General features: G+C 38.3%; 1 protein-coding gene across 6 annotated transcripts in view; it reads right to left on the bottom strand.

The window, feature by feature from the left end:
* Window positions 1-20,477, bottom strand: part of Iqcml1 (IQ motif containing M like 1) — a gene marked incomplete in the record, with an annotated part of 220,276 nt that overhangs the window by 36,537 nt on the left and 163,262 nt on the right. For all 6 annotated transcript variants that reach the window (NR_197271.1, NM_001432086.1, NM_001432087.1 and 3 more), the window contains 1 exon segment: window positions 18,461-18,622. Coding sequence is in view for 5 of the 6 variants with exons in the window: in NM_001432086.1 (NP_001419015.1) it covers window positions 18,461-18,622 (162 nt within the window).

Genomic DNA, 20,477 nt, shown 5'->3' with positions numbered 1-20,477 from the left:
CCTGGACTAGATCCAGCCCGTGGGCTCCCATTCCATTCTCAACTCTTCCACACCTTCTCAGTGGCACCTCACATGGCGCTTCCCCACCCCCAGAGCGGTGTCCCATGGCTTCCCACAGCCCAACACCTGCCCTGGGGAGAGTGGGGTAAGCATGGTCAAACTTCCTGTGTCGTGCCTTCCTGAGGAGCCCTAGACCTGTGGCAGAATGGACATAGGACCCCACATCAATACTACATTCTTTTTTATTTTTATTTTTACTCAAAAGCATTCATAAGGAGTAATTAATAATTTTTTCTTAAGAAAATTGGTAAACATCACAAAGTTATATTGATGTTAGCTTTTAAAACTAACTTATCTTCCCTTCCAAAACTCAAAAATCATCATAACCAAAACTCAATAAAAAACATATATGCCTATTTGATATATCCAGAAATTATCCCCCATACAAGAAACCATGTTCTGGTCATTTTATAATGAGTTACCTGACACACTGGGTTATAAGACCACCTAAACAAAGGCAGTTAAGACACCTATCATAGGATTTTCTAGTTGGGTCCGGTGAGTTATAATTTTCAACCCAAAATATATTATCTATGGAAGGGGTCTACAGGTGTTGGTTGTGTTTGATGCTAAAGAACTGCAGTTACCCCGAGTTAAGACCAAAAACTGAGGCTGTAATTTGCAGCTTCTTCATAGCAGTGGTCATTCAGAAGGAGCGATTGTTCTACCTGTAAAACGACTGAGCTACTACTAAAACCTGTAGGCTGTACACTAGGTAATGACATTTTAAATGGTAGACATAAATAGCGTGGCCTCAGAGTATACCTATGACAATGCACATGCCGTGCCTGTGTCTGCTGTAAAATTCTCCTCCCCTCAACAAGAATACCCTTGGCAGGGAATATGGAGGCAAAGTTTAGAACAGAGGCAGAAGGAACACCCATTCAGAGCCTGCCCCACTTGTGGCCCATACATATACAGCCACCCAATTAGATAAGATGGATGAAGCAAAGAAGTGCAGGCTGACAGGAACCGGATGTAGATCGCTCCTGAGAGACACAGCCAGAATACAGCAAATACAGAGGCAAATGCCAGCAGCAAACCACTGAACTGGGAACGGGACCCCCGTTGAAGGAATCAGAGAAAGGACTGGAAGAGCTTGAAGGGGCTCGAGACCCCATATGAACAGCAATGCCAAGCAACCAGAGCTTCCAGGGACTAAGCCACTACCTAAAGACTATACATGGACTGACCCTGGACTGACCTCATAGGTAGCAATGAATATCCTAGTAAGAGCACCAGTGGAAGGGGAAGCCCTTGGTCCTGCCAAGACTGAACCACCAGTGAACGTGATTGTTGGGGGGAGGGCGGCAATGGGGGGAGGATGGGGAGGGAACACCCATAAAGAAGGGGAGGGGGAGGAGTTAGGGGGATGTTGGCCCGGAAACCGGGAGAGGGAAAAATAATCGAAATGTAAATAAGAAATACTCACGTTAATAAAGATTAAAAAAAAATTCTCCTCCCATCATCTCCCCCATACTTTTCCCTCTGCCTTAAAATGTGAGTAGATACCTACTACATAGATTGTTGGAGGTAAGATAACATGAAAAATAATGAAGAATAGTTCAATTATGCCCAGAATAGTGCACATTTTACATTTGTTTTAGGTCAGGCATCCTGGAAGTCAATTTACCCATAGGCTAGAAAAAAAATCATTTACTCTCTTGTCGACCTTTCTTGAATCTTTCACGTCTCTAAATGGGTTACAGGTTCCTGTTGTACCAGCCACAGTCTACATACATACTTCTTGATATTTTTGGAATGAATATTAAGTGAGTAAAGATTTTACATTTCCACCTAATTAGGCTAAGATTGGGCAGTTGTATTTCATAGATCTAAAAATAGAATGCAGACCGTATCTTTAAAATTAGAGAGTATGTGACAGTGATAGGAATGCTTCAAAGCATATCCTGAAATGGTCAATGAACCTTTCCCACTCATATATAAAGTTACAGTTGTTGGAGGACATTTATTATTTTTACACAGTCACAAAGAAAAAAACAAAGCAGGCTTACATTTTCAAATAAAAACTGTGCTTGTAGGAGCAGCTGACAGTTGATTCATTCAAAAATTCCAGTATCCAGGTGTTGGCATGCAAAATGAAACCTGGGAGAGCCTACATTCTTAAAAATTCATTCCTATCTTTACATTATAAGTACACAATAAGATCCAAATATTCCTTATTTATTGTGTGAATTTTACCACTAAATATGGATGTAGATATCTAAATATCTATGCTCTAAATTTTAAAGGCTTTAAGGAGAAAAAACAGGTATGGTTTTAATATAGGATTTACCAACTTGTTTAAATCACTGTTATTTTTAAATACATTTAAAATATTCTACGACCTCCGGGTAAGCTCACTTAATAGCTTAATTTATTCTACTATTATGTAATCAGAACAGGGTTCAGGCAAACTATATTTGAGCTGAGATTAAATGACATCCCTGTAATAGAAAGTCTTGTCAGCTCCCTGCAATTATCAAACGTTCAAGTTTAACTGATAGCCAAATAATACAGAGGACAATTACAAAGATTCCAAAGTATTGTGAAAACATTTTTACTTCATTATGCCGCAGTCTTGTGGAAAGGGGCAATAAGCATTCTCTTCTAGCAATATGAAATGGTTTCTACTTAAAGCTTACATGTGATAAGAATCGGGTTTTGCTTCACATGAGATTCCAAGAGAAAATACCATTTTCCTCTTGTAACATGAATAGTTGGAAAGTGGAAGAAATGAAATTAAAATAGATATGCACAGTAAATTTTGAGGGGCAAAAATAATTCATGTTGAGGGATTTCCCCAAATTGAAATCTAGTGTGCCCACAGACAGTGAGAGATTTTGCAGTGGTAAAATGCTCCAGCCTTTGCCGCCACTCCATTTCCCAAGACAGAAGAAGAGAATTTCTTGCAATTTTTGCTTCAGGGAATATGCAAAGGACAAAAACAGCCACTCTCATTTATCTTTTATCAAAACAAAAAATAAACCCAAAGCTTATACATAAAGAAGTGCTACATAGACTTGGGCCAGTTAAATCACTTTTACATCGGCAGAACCATGGGATGAGAGTAATGGGGCTAACGTAGGCGAAATTGAGGCATTGACTCAAGTTACAATTAAAGGCAGAATCTTATACAAGCCACATAGCCTCTGTGCCTCAGGATGCTTAATTAAAATACGTTCCTAATGTCGGTTGAGTAGCTTTCTATAAGAATAACGATAGAGAACTGGGCAAATATTGTGCAACAGCCTTTTCAGATCTTCATTATTCTGTAGTTAAGTAAAACTTCTGAAGAAACTAAGCCAAAAACTAAGAGAAGCACCTATGATACAGAATTCGCCTCCTAGTCATATTTTCTATTTTAAAGTTTTTACAAAATTTCTTTAGTCTGCCTTGATATTGCATTCACATTATAGCCAGGTGGTACAGTGATCTCAGAAGACATTTAGGGAAAGCAATCAAAATTACTTGAATAAAAAATGATTGTGGAATAATGCTTAACCTACTAGGTCAATGCTTCATATATTGTGCTGAGATAGACCATCATACCACACCGCCCACTATTTCTACAGCTAGAGATCGAAGCAGCTGCCAAGCACGTTCCATGAGCCATGTACAGTCTCAGCCTAAGACAGGATCTTGCTATGTAGCTCAGGCTAGTCCTGACACCCTAATCCTTCTGCCCCTGTCTCCTGAGACTAAGATTCAAGTGTCCACAATTACATGTAGTCACTTCACTAAATTCTAAATATGTAAAGGCATCATAGTTTAGTATTTTCTTGGTGATTTAAGAACATTTCAGCTAAAATAAATTTCCAAAGTTTTGCTATTTAAAGTGTTAAAACAGACAGACACTACCTCAGAGTGAAAGGCTGGAAAACAACTTTCCAAGCAAATGGTCAGACGAAGCAAGCTGGAGTAGCCATTCTAATATCAAATAAAATCAATTTTCAACTAAAAGTCATCAAAAAAGATAAGGAAGGACACTTCACATTCATCAAAGGAAAAATCCACCAAGATGAACTCTCAATCCTAAATATCTATGCCCCAAATACAAGGGCACCTACATACGTAAAAGAAACCTTACTAAAGCTCAAAACACACATTGCACCTCACACAATAATAGTGGGAGATCTCAACACCCCACTCTCATCAATGGACAGATCATGGAAACAGAAATTAAACAGTGATGTAGACAGACTAAGAGAAGTCATGAGCCAAATGGACTTAACGGATATTTATAGAACATTCTATCCTAAAGCAAAAGGATATACCTTCTTCTCAGCTCCTCATGGTACTTTCTCCAAAATTGACCATATAATTGGTCAAAAAACGGGCCTCAACAGGTACAGAAAGATAGAGATAATCCCATGCGTGCTATCGGACCACCACGGCCTAAAACTGGTCTTCAATAACAATAAGGGAAGAATGCCCACGTATACGTGGAAATTGAACAATGCTCTACTCAATGATAACCTGGTCAAGGAAGAAATAAAGAAAGAAATTAAAAACTTTTTAGAATTTAATGAAAATGAAGATACAACATACCCAAACTTATGGGACACAATGAAAGCTGTGCTAAGAGGAAAACTCATAGCGCTGAGTGCCTGCAGAAAGAAACAGGAAAGAGCATATGTCAGCAGCTTGACAGCACACCTAAAAGCTCTAGAACAAAAAGAAGCAAATACACCCAGGAGGAGTAGAAGGCAGGAAATAATCAAACTCAGAGATGAAATCAACCAAGTAGAAACAAAAAGGACCATAGAAAGAATCAACAGAACCAAAAGTTGGTTCTTTGAGAAAATCAACAAGATAGATAAACCCTTAGCCAGACTAACGAGAGGACACAGAGAGTGCGTCCAAATTAACAAAATTAGAAATGAAAAGGGAGACATAACTACAGATTCAGAAGAAATTCAAAAAATCATCAGATCTTACTATAAAAACCTATATTCAACAAAATTTGAAAATCTTCAGGAAATGGACAATTTCCTAGACAGATACCAGGTATCGAAGTTAAATCAGGAACAGATAAACCAGTTAAACAACCCCATAACTCCTAAGGAAATAGAAGCAGTCATTAAAGGTCTTCCAACCAAAAAGAGCCCAGGTCCAGACGGGTTTAGTGCAGAATTCTATCAAACCTTCATAGAAGACCTCATACCAATATTATCCAAACTATTCCACAAAATTGAAACAGATGGAGCCCTACCGAATTCCTTCTACGAAGCCACAATTACTCTTATACCTAAACCACACAAAGACACAACAAAGAAAGAGAACTTCAGACCAATTTCCCTTATGAATATCGACGCAAAAATACTCAATAAAATTCTGGCAAACCGAATTCAAGAGCACATCAAAACAATCATCCACCATGATCAAGTAGGCTTCATCCCAGGCATGCAGGGATGGTTTAATATACGGAAAACCATCAACGTGATCCATCATATAAACAAACTGAAAGAACAAAACCACATGATCATTTCATTAGATGCTGAGAAAGCATTTGACAAAATTCAACACCCCTTCATGATAAAAGTCCTGGAAAGAATAGGAATTCAAGGACCATACCTAAACATAGTAAAAGCCATATACAGCAAACCAGTTGCTAACATTAAACTAAATGGAGAGAAACTTGAAGCAATCCCACTAAAATCAGGGACTAGACAAGGCTGCCCACTCTCTCCCTACTTATTCAATATAGTTCTTGAAGTTCTAGCCAGAGCAATCAGACAACAAAAGGAGATCAAGGGGATACAGATCGGAAAAGAAGAAGTCAAAATATCACTATTTGCAGATGACATGATAGTATATTTAAGTGATCCCAAAAGTTCCACCAGAGAACTACTAAAGCTGATAAACAACTTCAGCAAAGTGGCTGGGTATAAAATTAACTCAAATAAATCAGTTGCCTTCCTCTATACAAAAGAGAAACAAGCCGAGAAAGAAATTAGGGAAACGACACCCTTCATAATAGACCCAAATAATATAAAGTACCTCGGTGTGACTTTAACCAAGCAAGTAAAAGATCTGTACAATAAGAACTACAAGACACTGAGGAAAGAAATTGAAGAAGACCTCAGAAGATGGAAAGATCTCCCATGCTCATGGATTGGCAGGATTAATATAGTAAAAATGGCCATTTTACCAAAAGCAATCTACAGATTCAATGCAATCCCCATTAAAATACCAATCCAATTCTTCAAAGAGTTAGACAGAATAATTTGCAAATTCATCTGGAATAACAAAAAACCCAGGATAGCTAAAGCTATCCTCAACAATAAAAGGACTTCAGGGGGAATCACTATCCCTGAACTCAAGCAGTATTACAGAGCAATAGTGATAAAAACTGCATGGTATTGGTACAGAGACAGACAGATAGACCAATGGAATAGAATTGAAGACCCAGAAATGAACCCACACACCTATGGTCACTTGATTTTTGACAAAGGAGCCAAAACCATCCAATGGAAAAAAGATAGCATTTTCAGCAAATGGTGCTGGTTCAACTGGAGGGCAACATGTAGAAGAATGCAGATCGATCCATGCTTATCACCCTGTACAAAGCTTAAGTCCAAGTGGATCAAGGACCTCCACATCAAACCAGACACACTCAAACTAATAGAAGAAAAACTAGGGAAGCATCTGGAACACATGGGCACTGGAAAAAATTTCCTGAACAAAACACCAATGGCTTATGCTCTAAGATCAAGAATCGACAAATGGGATCTCATAAAACTGCAAAGCTTCTGTAAGGCAAAGGACACGGTGGTTAGGACAAAACGGCAACCAACAGATTGGGAAAAGATCTTTACAAATCCTACAACAGATAGAGGCCTTATATCCAAAATATACAAAGAACTCAAGAAGTTAGACCGCAGGGAAACAAATAACCCTATTAAAAAATGGGGTTCAGAGCTAAACAAAGAATTCACAGCTGAGGAATGCCGAATGGCTGAGAAACACCTAAAGAAATGTTCAACATCTTTAGTCATAAGGGAAATGCAAATCAAAACAACCCTGAGATTTCACCTCACACCAGTGAGAATGGCTAAGATCAAAAACTCAGGTGACAGCAGATGCTGGCGAGGATGTGGAGAAAGAGGAACACTCCTCCATTGTTGGTGGGATTGCAGACTGGTAAAACCATTCTGGAAATCAGTCTGGAGGTTCCTCAGAAAATTGGACATTGAACTGCCTGAGGATCCAGCTATACCTCTCTTGGGCATATACCCAAAAGATGCCTCAACATATAAAAGAGACACGTGCTCCACTATGTTCATCGCAGCCTTATTTATAATAGCCAGAAAATGGAAAGAACCCAGATGCCCTTCAACAGAGGAATGGATACAGAAAATGTGGTACATCTACACAATGGAATATTACTCAGCTATCAAAAACAACGAGTTTTTGAAATTCGTAGGCAAATGGTTGGAACTGGAAAATATCATCCTGAGTGAGCTAACCCAATCACAGAAAGACATACATGGTATGCACTCATTGATAAGTGGCTATTAGCCCAAATGCTTGAATTACCCTAGATCCCTAGAACAAACGAAACTCAAGACGGATGATCAAAATGTGAATGCTTCACTCCTTCTTTAAATGAGGAAAAAGAATACCCTTGGCAGGGAAGGGAGAGGCAAAAATTAAAACAGAGACTGAAGGAACACCCAATCAGAGCCTGCCCCACACGTGGCCCATACATATACAGCCACCCAATTAGACAAGATGGATGAAGCAAAGAAGTGCAGACCGACAGGAGCCGGATGTAGATCGCTCCTGAGAGACACAGCCAGAATACAGCAAATACAGAGGCGAATGCCAGCAGCAAACCACTGAACTGAGAATAGGTCCCCCGTTGAAGGAATCAGAGAAAGAACTGGAAGAGCTTGAAGGGGCTCGAGACCCCAAAAGTACAACAATGTCAAGCAACCAGAGCTTCCAGGGACTAAGCCACTACCTAAAGACTATACATGGACTGACCCTGGACTCTGACCTCATAGGTAGCAATGAATATCCTAGTAAGAGCACCAGTGGAAGGGGAAGCCCTGGGTCCTGCTAAGACTGAACCCCCAGTGAACTAGACTATGGGGGGAGGGCGGCAATGGGGGGAGGGTTGGGAGGGGAACACCCATAAGGAAGGGGAGGGGGGAGGGGGATTTTGCCCGGAAACCGGGAAAGGGAATAACACTTGAAATGTATATAAGAAATACTCAAGTTAATAAAAAAAAAATGTAAAAAAAAAAATTACAAAAATTTCAATCAATACCATTTTGGATTTCTCTATTACTGTTTTGCTGATTTAAGATTTTCACTACCATTAAATTAATTATTCTCTCTGGTCTTTGCCAAGATAACTTAAAGAAAAATAAAAGCACATCTTGCAAAGCAAAAAAAAAAAAAAAAAAAAAAAAAAAAACTTGGTCTAAAGTCAAATAGCTTAACTGACATCTTCTTGTATGCCCAGTAACTCCATGATCCAAAGCGATTTAGCTTCAATGTGATATGGTATCATCCTCATCAGAATGACGTTTATTACAGCTTCTATCATGTGTATACTAAAGAGAAAGTGAAATAAAAAAAATGTACTTAAAGCACACGACCCTGAGTCATGCAAACTTAGGAAATGAAAAGAGTTAACTTTATCACTTTTATATTCATGTCAACTGAGTTAGCAAATGCTTTCAAGAGGTACAGAAACAATATAAAAGGCAGGGAGGGATGATGGGTTGAAGAGAGACAGAGGTAGACTTGAGAGGAAGGGTGAGAGATGGAGACCGTGAAGGATCAGCTATGAGGCTGGGCAGTCTCAGATCTTCAGGGTGACGGTCCGGAGGAGCCAGTTGATGAGTCCATACTCGATGGGTCAGTGGTGTAAGCTTTAATATGAGTCAAAGGCTCAAGGGCTATGTGGCTGATGATGTGAGTGCCTGTCTAATCCAGAGACACAGAATGAAGAACACTATTGCCAAAGGGAGAAGACAATATGTCCCGCTTCAAACAGCAAGGTAGTGTGCCTTCCATCCACCCCTTTGTCGTGTTCCGGCTTTAGACAGACTACTCAATGCTCACTACATTGGTGAAAAAGGCTTTTCTTACTTAGTCCACTGTCTCAAATACCAATATCTACTGTAAAGTCTGTAACAAACTCATTCAGAAATATCTCATCAACTACCTTAGCGTTCCTTAGCTAAGCCAAGTTGACAACTAAAATTAACTGTCACGATAAGTCTTCACAATTCAAAAGCTCAAGTTATAATATTTGGTTTAAGGATATTGTGAACATGTACTTTTATGTGTACTAAACTTAATGCTAAGATTTTCCACTGTGTATTTATGTGTTTATGTACATGTTTATTTTAGGTGCTGTGATTGCTCAGGGATATGTCTCTGTCGATGTTGAAACTTCGAATATGTTGTATTTGCGGTCATAATTGAGTGCCTCAAATGTCTTTCTGGGGTAGAGATGTAGGGTACAATTTTCCTTTAATAGATAAAATGTCATTATATGACTAGAAACATCTATACTAAACAAATTTCAAATGTTCTACTCCATCCTATGTGAGAAAACCCTGTGAGTAAGCACTTGGGCACTCATCTCAGTTAATTTCTATGCTCAGACAAAAATGCTTTATTTGACATTTTCTAATAGATACTAAGTATTCCTGGACACAAGGACAATGTCAAACAAACAACAACAAAATCTATATATCCTCTTATTAAGAGCTCTATTAAGAATTGCCCACTCCTTTGAAAATTAGAAACTTCCAAAGCAATAGTCTATAGGGTATGTGATCAAATGTACAGTGCCTTTGATACTCTGTATCTGTAGTTGCCAGGCTTAGGCTGTCTCATATGTACTGTCTCAGAATATCAGTATCTCGTTGTATATTCTAGAACATTAGCACATTAGCATTTATACAATTAAAGTTCATATTTTCACAGGCCACATTTTATTAGTTGCTCAGGTACCAGAATCAATACTATCTACCTATAATTTCCATGGATATTTACTATATGGAAATTATAAATAATTTACTTGTAAGCGATATTTATTTTATATTTTATTTTCATCATTGATTATGTGCTATATACATACACCAGAAATCATAATTTTTTATAGATATACTTTCATGTATGTGAAATTATGTGTGTAGGGTGTTCATCTTAATGGATTGCCTATACATTTTACTTAGTGAAATTAAGAAAAAACAAAATATTTGTTACATAATATCTATCTCTAATAGATCAGGGAACCATTCCTTCCAGAGAAACCTGTCTTGAACAGGAATGTACTTCATTAGCTAAAGTAAGTAACTAGACTTTGAAATAGGCTCTCTCCTGGGTCTCTACATCACTTTTTCTAAGGTCTTTTGTGACTGGCAGAGATATTTTAATAAAACCTCAACCTTTTTATTGGAGTCTTAAAAACCCAAATTTATTACATAAAATACCCTTTCACATAGGGGCAGCCCAAATTATATGAAGAATTTGATTTTACCTAAACATCTCTAATATATTTGTATCTGTAGCCACATATATTTATGACTATAAATATACCCACTAATTAATATTTTAAGTGACTGAATTGACTAAAGATATGTACATCCTAAAAGGTATGCCTAACACCATACATTATGTTACCAATTTATCTGGTTACATTAAAGTTTCTGTCAAAAAAGAAAAACAAAACAAAAAAGAAAACCCACCTCCTGTCCTCCAGTGGTAGAAAAGTCATGCAGGAATAGAAACAAAAAAAATTTTTTTCATAAAACGATAACTTCCTACAACTCTGGTCACAGGCTTCTGGTAATGCCAGAAGCTATTCTTAACCCCCTTTAAACAATCTTGATTGCTATAGTCAAACCACACCAGAACCAGTTTAAAATTCATCTCACCATTTATCAATGATCCGTTCACTGACTTTCGCCATACCACTATCAGCTGCCTCACAACCAATTACCTAAGGTAGAACCTTAAATATACATTTACCTCACATGGTTCCTAGGAAATGGAGACCTAGAGTGGTTGTCAGCTGCACTGTAGGGTCTCAGGACATTACTACCGTGCTTGGACTGGAGCTTCCAGTTCCAGAGGACTGGGAGACATAGACTAGGAACTGACTATAGACTGCACTGTCTAATGGCCTATAATCAGAGCTCAATCCATCTTCAACAGGGATGCTGGAGTGGCCTCACTAGTGGGCAACTGTGTTTTACTCAGAGCAATTTTCCAAGAGAGAGTAAAGCCGAAGCTAGAACATGGTTTAGGTTTTAGCTCAGAAGTGATACACTGTCATTTCTACTGTAACTGTTGGTAACAAAGCCATTCTCCGTGCAGTATGAGAGGACCTCACAAAGTCATGAATACTCAGAAGTTTCTCATGGGTTCTTCTTCCAAACCAAATAGAATGTCAAATGCAGATTTCTCAGAGACGCTGAGCACCGTAAGAATAACTTTCTCTTACAGAGTGGACAGCGGACTTCGTGTTTTCATGTTGGATATTGGAAGCCTGGCATCATTTTTATAATTTCTGGATGTCGGTCCAGGTTTTTTGTGAAGTTCTTTCTACAGGCGCATTCTGTCTGACCTTGCATCACTAACAGGACTGAGGCTCGGCCCGCATGTGCAAAACTCTTGACAGAGCTTTGGACTAGAGTGGCAACCGAGATAAAATGACTGCGCAAACGTCACTGCCAACCACATAGCAGACAGTTCACGGTTATTAAAGACGCAGGATTCACAATAAGTCATCCTTCAATGTCCATTTTAAAAGTTGAGCGGTGAAGTAGTGAGAGGCAAACCAGTCATCCTCTGCGGCTCATACGACCTTTATCTCGCAAACCTGATAAAGCTTGGCTTTCCTTTTTGAGTAATGCCACTCGTTTAGTTTGATTTGATGAGGGTAGGATATTATCATTAATATCCAAGGTTTAAAAAAAAGCAAAAAAGGGGTTGGGGATTTAGCTCAGTGGTAGAGCGCTTGCCTAGCAAGCTCAGGGCACTGGGTTCAGTCCCCAGCTCCGAAAAAAAAAAAAAAAGCAAAAAGGCAGGGGGGGGATTAACACAGAATATATTTATTTACCTAACTGAGGAAAATAATTACTCTTAAGAATTTTTAAAAGCTTGAGCACACATGGACAGTTTAGCTGGGGGCAGCAGAGTTTGCTTCCAAAGGGCTCGCAGCTGTGCTATCTGGGAGGACACCAAGGACTAAGGGGGTTAACAACTGAGTGCAAACACACACTTTTCTCATCAGCAATTGTACCTAAGGTGAAAAGATATTCATACCTCACTATGGAGAGTAAATCAGAAAGTAGAAAACGTAACAGTGGAGCCTATGGGAGCATACGCTTGATAGAGAACATAAATTAGTGGATGCACAAACAGCATGTTAAGGCTGACGTAGTCTAAAACGCATTTTTTAGTGACTATATTATTCACCTCCAGTCAAGTAGGTATTATATAGGATGACATTCAGCTAACCATATATTTAAATGCTTCTTAATTTTAATAGGTCGTTTTTATACTTAATCAGAAATAAATGACTTATATTTATACAATTTGTCCTTTAAAATCATTTTTTTAATTTTACAATAATACTTTAGATGACTTCAAAGAATGTTCTCAAAATTCATCTTAGTTTTGGCAAGAATAATAAATGTATATATTTTGGGAGACTGACTGAAACCAGGACAAGAGTCAGGATACCAAAATTAAAAGATAAAAGAAAATGCAGAAATTATATTGTCACATAGAAACTTTACAGAATTATAAAATCAAGGATAGAAATCCAAATAAGTGTTGAGATGTGCATTTAGAATCATCTACATGGTTCAAAATTATAAAGGAAATTGGTAGAACCTAAAATTACTTTAAATCAGAACTGTATTAATAATCTTATTCCAAACTCAATCACATGTAAAACATGAAAAATATGCAAAGCATTCAGAGTGAAAAACCTAAAACACACTGAGGAGTGGGAGTGGGGGTTTCTGAGGGTTACTTGAAATGACATATTTTACAAGAGTTTTAATGATCTATACGAAGCTCTAATTTATGGATACTTAAAGAGTATAAGAAAAAGAGAGATTCGGTACTTATGGAGTTAAATAGAAAACTCTGAGGAAAGATCACTAAACACCAAACTTGACTGTCAAGAGATGACTGTGTTTAAAAATGGAATAAATTCCTATGTTTAATAAATGTCAAATTTTTACCCAAGATGCAATCCACAGACCACAGGAAGCTCAAGAAGAAGGATGACCAAAATGCAAATGCTCCCACTCCTTCTTAAAAGGGGAAAAAATATCCATAGGAGGGTATATGGAAGCAAAGTTTAGAGCAGCGACTCAAGGAATGGCCATTCAGAGCCTGCCCCACATGTGGCCCATATATATACAGCCACCAAAACTAGATAAGATTGATGAACCTAAGAAGTGCATGCTGACAGGAACCGGATATAGATCTCTCTGAGAGACACATCCAGAGCATGTCCAATACAGAGGTCAATGCTAGCAGCAAACCACCGAACTGAGAAAAGGACCCCCTTGGGGGGAATTAGAGGGAGGATTGAAAGAGTTGAATGGGCTTGCAACCCCATAAGAACAACAATGCCAACCAACCAGAGCTCCCAGGGACTAAACCACTACTGAAAGACTATACATGGACTGACCCAGGGCTCCAACTGCATATGTAGCAGAGAATAGCCTTGTTGGGGCACCAGTGGAAGAGGAAGCCCTTGGTCCTGCCAAGGTTGAACCCCTAGTGCAGGGGAATATGGGGGGGTAGTAAGGGAGCTGTATGGGGGAATACCCGTATGGGGGAGGGGAAGGGGAGGGAATGGGGGCTTATGGACAGGAAACCGGGAAGGGGATTAAGATTTGAAATGTATGTAAGGAAATATATCTAATAAAAAATTTAAAGTAAATAAATAAATGTCAGTTTTTGCCTAAAGACACCAAAACAAGGTGAATATTATAAAAAGATCCTTTTAAAATTTTGTTTTGGGGTATATTTTATTATCACTTAGAGAACTTTAATCCACGTATACAATGTATTTTGACCCATAACCACACTGCATTTCCCCTTCCTACCCCTTCACTTTTCCCCAATACATACTTCTTAAATGGGTCACAAAAGAGTGGCAGGCTCAAGAAAGAGGGATTCAGTGCTGATCGTATAATCTAAATAACCTGTATGTTATAACAGTATGTAGAATTCATTGTGTGAAATACTGTAAATGAATCCATGCAAGTAGTCCTTACGATCTATGCTCATTCCCCATGGCCTGAACTAATTAGAAAGAAACCTTATAATCACACAATAAAGTGATTTTATTTTCATGGTCATTGCTTTGAGACACTTTAAAGCAACTCCCATGAAAACTTTATGAATTATAGGGCTGCGATGTTCTTTAATATAATTATACCTCCCAGATTGAAAGCTAACCGAGGACACACACAAATGTAATTTAGGACAAGAAGTTTTGCCTGCCTGATTGAGAGAGAGCAGGAGCTGAAGCAAGGGTAAGGGCGAGCTCTGCCAGAGGGTCAGGTAACTGAAGAACAGAAGGCTTATATAGAAAAATAACCAGATGATATTTAAAAACTAGCTTCCCCAAAGAGCACTTCTAAATATGTCTAGTAAGATATGTATCCTTTAAAAACTGAACTCTTTTTCTACATAGTAGAAAAAGATTATAAATTACCATTAGAAGAAATTATTTGTGCAAATTAAGCAAATCGTGATTATGACAAATATATTCAGCAGTCGTTACATTTAACCACTCTTACATTATGAATTATGGTGTTAAAAATATAGGTGGAAAGGTGTCTCTTCAGGGAAGGCATAGGCCTGACTAATCTGTTTGCCACCCGAGGCTTTTATACAGCTCTCAGATCTCTGTTAACTGTTCCTCGGTCGTGTTATGGCACATCAGTGAATCTACAGAGTGAAATCAATAAACACAAGTGCTTACACTGTAGAGTATTAATATGGGAGCACAACATAGATTCCCAATTCTAGCTCCTCTCAAACATTTATAGTTAAAGAGCTCCTCAGATTCAGGAAACATTTCTGAAATAAACTGATCTTTTTTAAGGGAAATGATTCAAATCCTCTTGTTGGTTAATTTAAGAACAACTGTAATTCAAGATGATGCAAGGCTCTGGACATTTCCCCAAAATGGCAGAGGGAAAAATCAGCCTAGAAACCTAATAAAAGAGCCCTCGGCATAGGGCAAAGCTGCTGTCAGGTTTCCTTTGTGTTTACTATGACAGGATATCAGTCAAGCTGGCTCTACAGAGTAAAAACCAATCTTTAGCCTAAAACCGATCAAGTTCTAGTAACCGTAGGTGGAAGAACACAAAGACAAAATAAATAGGAACCATAGTATTGATTAATTTACAGAGACATATCCCTTCAAACTAAATGCTTTCCATCATTTTAAAAATGTTTCTTTTCTTCTTTTTCCTCTAGAATATCACTAAACAGAGCACATTAATATGAGTTTCTATACACCAGTCTGATGAAATTCTAATGAGATGTGACTTACTCATTTAGCCGTTCTGGAGACTGAAATAATGGCTCACACACAGAGTGAGTGCTCTACCACTGAGCCACAACCTCCAGGGCAACACTCGACTGAGTATTCAACATTTATGTGCAAGCCTTAATACTTGCAGGCATAGCAATTTCCAAAATAAAAGTTTAATATTTTCAAATATATCTCCATACTTCCTTTTATAATTTTACTGAGGGGTAGACATTAGACAATAATTGCACGCAATTTACAGTCTTCAATGGGACGGATTTTTGACATTTTACCCGTGAAAAATTATACAGTCTGATACCAACCACTCCTATCGCCCTTACCCACTTCATCTTTAATTCCAAAATCTTATCTGCTTTCCTAAGAGGTCTCAGTCTCCTTCCGTGGCCTACTCTATATTTACTCAAATTGAGAACCATCAGACCGATGAGGTCCCTTTCATCTGGCTTTCTTCACTCAGCAGAATCATGTCACTTCCCATATTCTCATGTACAACACTAGCTTTAAGAGTTTTGTTTTCTTTTCTGTTTCTAAGTATGTACATCTACATAACACAACATATTCCTTCTGTCCACCTGTAGTTGGTCATTTGAGTCCTTCCTGTTAAATAGGTAAATGAATACCAGTGTCTGTTTGTGCTGAAGAGGGCAGGGTGGGGTTAACATTTTTAGAGAGTGGCAAGTTTTTTAGTTTTTTTTGTGTGTGTGTGTGTGTGAAGACTGTGTGTGCAGTTCAATTTTGCATGAGCAGAATTTTGCTGGGTTTCATGTTCTTGCAGTCCTTGCTAACACTTGGGATGACCTAACTTCTAATATTAGTGAGTTAGGACCGGGCATTCAGTACACACTGCAGACTGCTGTAAAAATCCCCTACTGACTAAGAACTGATGTGTGCCTCCATTTTTTAAAATGTGTCCACAGCACAGTTTTCTAAGTTAAGTGTATAATTTTGGGGGATTTGACTCATCTGGAGTTGTATGACTCCCATACATGTGCTTAACAAATACACTGATCCAAGTGCAAAGCTGTCCCATGACCCTGAGAGGTCCCTTGTGCAGCATCTTCGCACTTGAACTCAGTCACAATTACTCAGCTCCACAAGTCACAGACCTGCTTTGGTTGCGCTGCTTCTCCTTTTCCCAGCTGTCACTTCGACGGCGCCATACAATGTCTTGCACCTGAACCTGGCTTTCTCATTTATCAGGACATATCGGAGTTTTTCCATATCATTATTCCTCTTAGCAACAGTTTGTTCCTATGTATTCCTATCTTTTTCCGGGTACCATTAGTTATTACATATAATGTTGCTTTCCATCCACCAATTAAAGGCCACTTATGTGTTTCCAGACTCTACAAATTATGAATGATGCTGATACATACATCCATACATATAAGGTTTTATATAAAAATCATTTTATATAATCTATGTAAAAGCAACTAAAGAAAAAAGCCATTAGTTTGAAACAGAACAAGGGCACTGCATGGATTTGGAAGGAGGAAGATGAAATGATGTAATTATAATATCAAAACACAAAGATGCTACTTCTTAATTTCATTTTTTAAGTTATATGTAAAAATTTATTTCTCTTATCTTCAGCAATCGCCTAGAGAAGTTGCCTGAATTTAGTGACTGAACATAGCAACAGTATAAGAAAGTTTGAAAGTATTTCTAAGGTAATTCAACTCTCTTGAAATTTCCTCCTCAGTGTACGCTCCATGCCTTTGCCACATATCACTCTGGTAGACCTAATATCAAAGACGTGTTATCGTTCTCAATAGATAAGTAGCATTGGTTCACTACCGTTCTAATGTTGATATCCTTTGTAACTAATGGCACCAAATAGATTTCATTCACATGTTTGCCAATGATATACTTTATTTGGCTTGGACCAAAATGTGAGCTTAATTCATAAAACGATCTTTTCAGTAAATGCTGGTAGAAAATTTGGAGATAAAGTGCAATTTAAAAGTTTAATTTATACTTTGAGCTACATACAAAGTTTACTCAAAACCAATTCTACTAATATATAAGCCCTTAAGCTGAAATTTTTATAAAGAACACCTTTATGACAAGTCCAGACGGTATATCCTAAAAATGACAGAAAAGGTGTAAGTCGTAAAGAAATGCAATGGTCCCTTGGACCTCACCAAATAAAATCTCTTCAAAAGACTCTATTTAAGAGATGAAACATGAATTTAAAACATGTATGCAATGCAGGATTTCTGCCTGAGAATACCTACAGAGCTTACAGCTTGACAATATTCCAAACAATACAAAAGTGTCCAAGATCCTGGAACAGACATCACCACAGAAACATTAAAATTGCGAATACAAAGACTCCAAATGGTTAGTTACTTTGAAAATGTGAATTAGAAGTATAAAAGAATATAGTAAATAAATGTTTGTTGGACTTGCTAAACATACAAACACTGATCTCAGTAACTGGTAAAAGCTGTAGAAAAGAACAATTTTTATCTCCTACTGATGAGAGCCGTGCAATAGCAAGATCCTCACTGAAGCTCTATGACCAAGAGAAAGGTATGTCTATGACTGTGCATAGCACTGCATGTGGATGTATACAGAGGATACACATGACTCATTCAAAGTCAAAACCTCCCAATTCTCCACCATTCAGCAATAGTTTACCACAGTGTGGTTCCACTACACTAGTAAGGGCACAAAAGGCACAAAATACCCCCTTTTAAAACAGTAGACACAATGCCTAGGAAGTAAAGAGGACATTGCAGCATGCATGTGCATCATCTAGGTGGTGGTGAGAGCCCTAGAGCAGGACATAGTATTTCCTCCTTTTCATCAGAAATAAAACAAGCATCTTACCTATGTACTTATAGCCTTCTTCCCCATCCACCAAGGGTCTCAGCCACGTGGACCGCAGTCTTGTGCCAGCGTTCACTCTGGCACCTTGAGGAGGATAGAGTGTAAATAATAGTTCAATAGCACTGGACTTTCTGATTACTTCAGAATATTTTCCTTCACTATCTGTAAGAGAGAGAGAGAGAGAGAGAGAGAGAGAGAGAGAGAGAGAGAGAGGATTGTTTTAATTTTCACACGTTTTATATGTCTTACATATTTATTCTAAAAGATAAAAACTAAACACTACTTAACAATTTTAGTGTTAAGATATAATCAAAACATGGACTGACCTATGTCAGAACTACTTTAACTAAAATCATATCCTTTATATAGTCCTGACAAAAATTTACAGAGATTTGTCAATATTGGGCTCAGATCCTATCGTCTACAGCAGTGATTGCCAAAGCTACATAAAAATTAAGATACATAATGAACAACGTTACATTATAAATTCTACAACACAACTGAATACTTTAAATTGCCATTAAGGAGCAAAATCAGACTATTCTGGCAAAATGTTGAATTAATACAAAGTTTTACAAGCTGGTAATAAAGAAAGAATTAACATCCCTGGTCTAACATTTTAACATAAAAACCAGAAAACAGAAAACAGATATACCAAGATTCTTTTTCTTCGAACACTTGTAATTAACAAAGAATTGTCCAAGATCTTTAAGGTAGTATCACATAAGATTTTTATAGCTCATCTCTAAGGCAACTGGATAGAACTTGAAAATATCCTGAGTGAGGTAACCCAGTCACAAAAGATCACATACAGTGTGCATTCACTGATAGGCGGATATTAGCCCAACAGCTCGAAATAGCCAAGAGACAATTCATAAACCAGATCAATCTCAAGAAGAAGGAAAACCAAAGTGTGGATACTTCAGACCTTTTTAGAAGGGGAAACAAAAATACTCACAGGAGGAAATATGGAGACAGCGTGTGGAGCAGAGATTCAAAGGCCATTCAGCGACTGCCCCACTTGGGGATGAATCCCATATACAGCCACCAAACCCCAGCAATATTGATGATGTCAGTAAGCGTGTGCTGACTGATATAGCTATCTGATATAGATTAGATGTCAGTAAGTGTGTGCTGACTGATAGAGCCTGATATAGCTGTCTGCTGAGAGGCTCTGCCAGAGCCTTACAAATAGCGAGGAGGATGCTGCCAGTCAACCATTGAACTGAAGGCAGGGTCCAATGGAGGAGTTAGAGAAGTGACCGAAGTAGCTGAAGGGGTTTGCAACCCCATTAGAACACCACAATATCAACCAACCAGGCTGCCCAGAGCTCCCAGGGACTAAACCACCCTTCCAAGAGAACATAGAAATGGATCTATGGCTCTATCTGCCTATGTACAGAGCATGGCCTTGCTGGGCCTCAATGGGAGGAGAAGCCCTTGGTCCTGTCAAGGCCTGATGCTGCAGTGTAAAGGAACATCAGGGCATGTGGGTGGGAAGGAGTGGGTGGGAGGGTGAGGGAGCAACAGGGGTGGGGTGGGATAGTGGGTTTCTAAAGGGGAAACCAGGAAATGGGATAACATTTAAGATGTAAATAAAAAATACAATTAAAAAAAAAGAGGAGGCTTTGAAGGTAGGGCAGGGTAAATCAAACATAGGAGGGTTAGGAAAGAGGTGGGGATGATAAAATTAGAATGTTTTAATGATGAAAATAGTGACTGTTCTGGCACAGCATTAGTTAGGTTTTCATTAAAGAAGAAATATTGAAGAAAACCTCCATGGAATGCCTTCTTATGTTTGATTCTTTCCTTTCCTCTTATTTTTCTTTATTTTGTTAAAACTCTCTTTGGGGGGAGTTGGCAAATAAGCCAAGGCAGTTCTACATAATTAGAATAGAGATCTGTTGCTAGGCAGATCTGTTAGTCCACCACCTCAGAGCTCCAGCACCAGCCCTCACTGTCTTCCCTGTCAGGCTAGGGCCTGACTTTTAACATTCACCTCAGAGGTCAATGGAGG

The sequence above is a fragment of the Rattus norvegicus genome, chromosome 19 (assembly GCF_021556685.1).
Source record: "Rattus norvegicus strain SHRSP/BbbUtx chromosome 19, alternate assembly SHRSP_T2T, whole genome shotgun sequence".
NCBI classification, from domain to species: Eukaryota; Metazoa; Chordata; class Mammalia; order Rodentia; family Muridae; genus Rattus; species Rattus norvegicus.
This window is presented reverse-complemented; position numbering and strand designations above follow the sequence as displayed.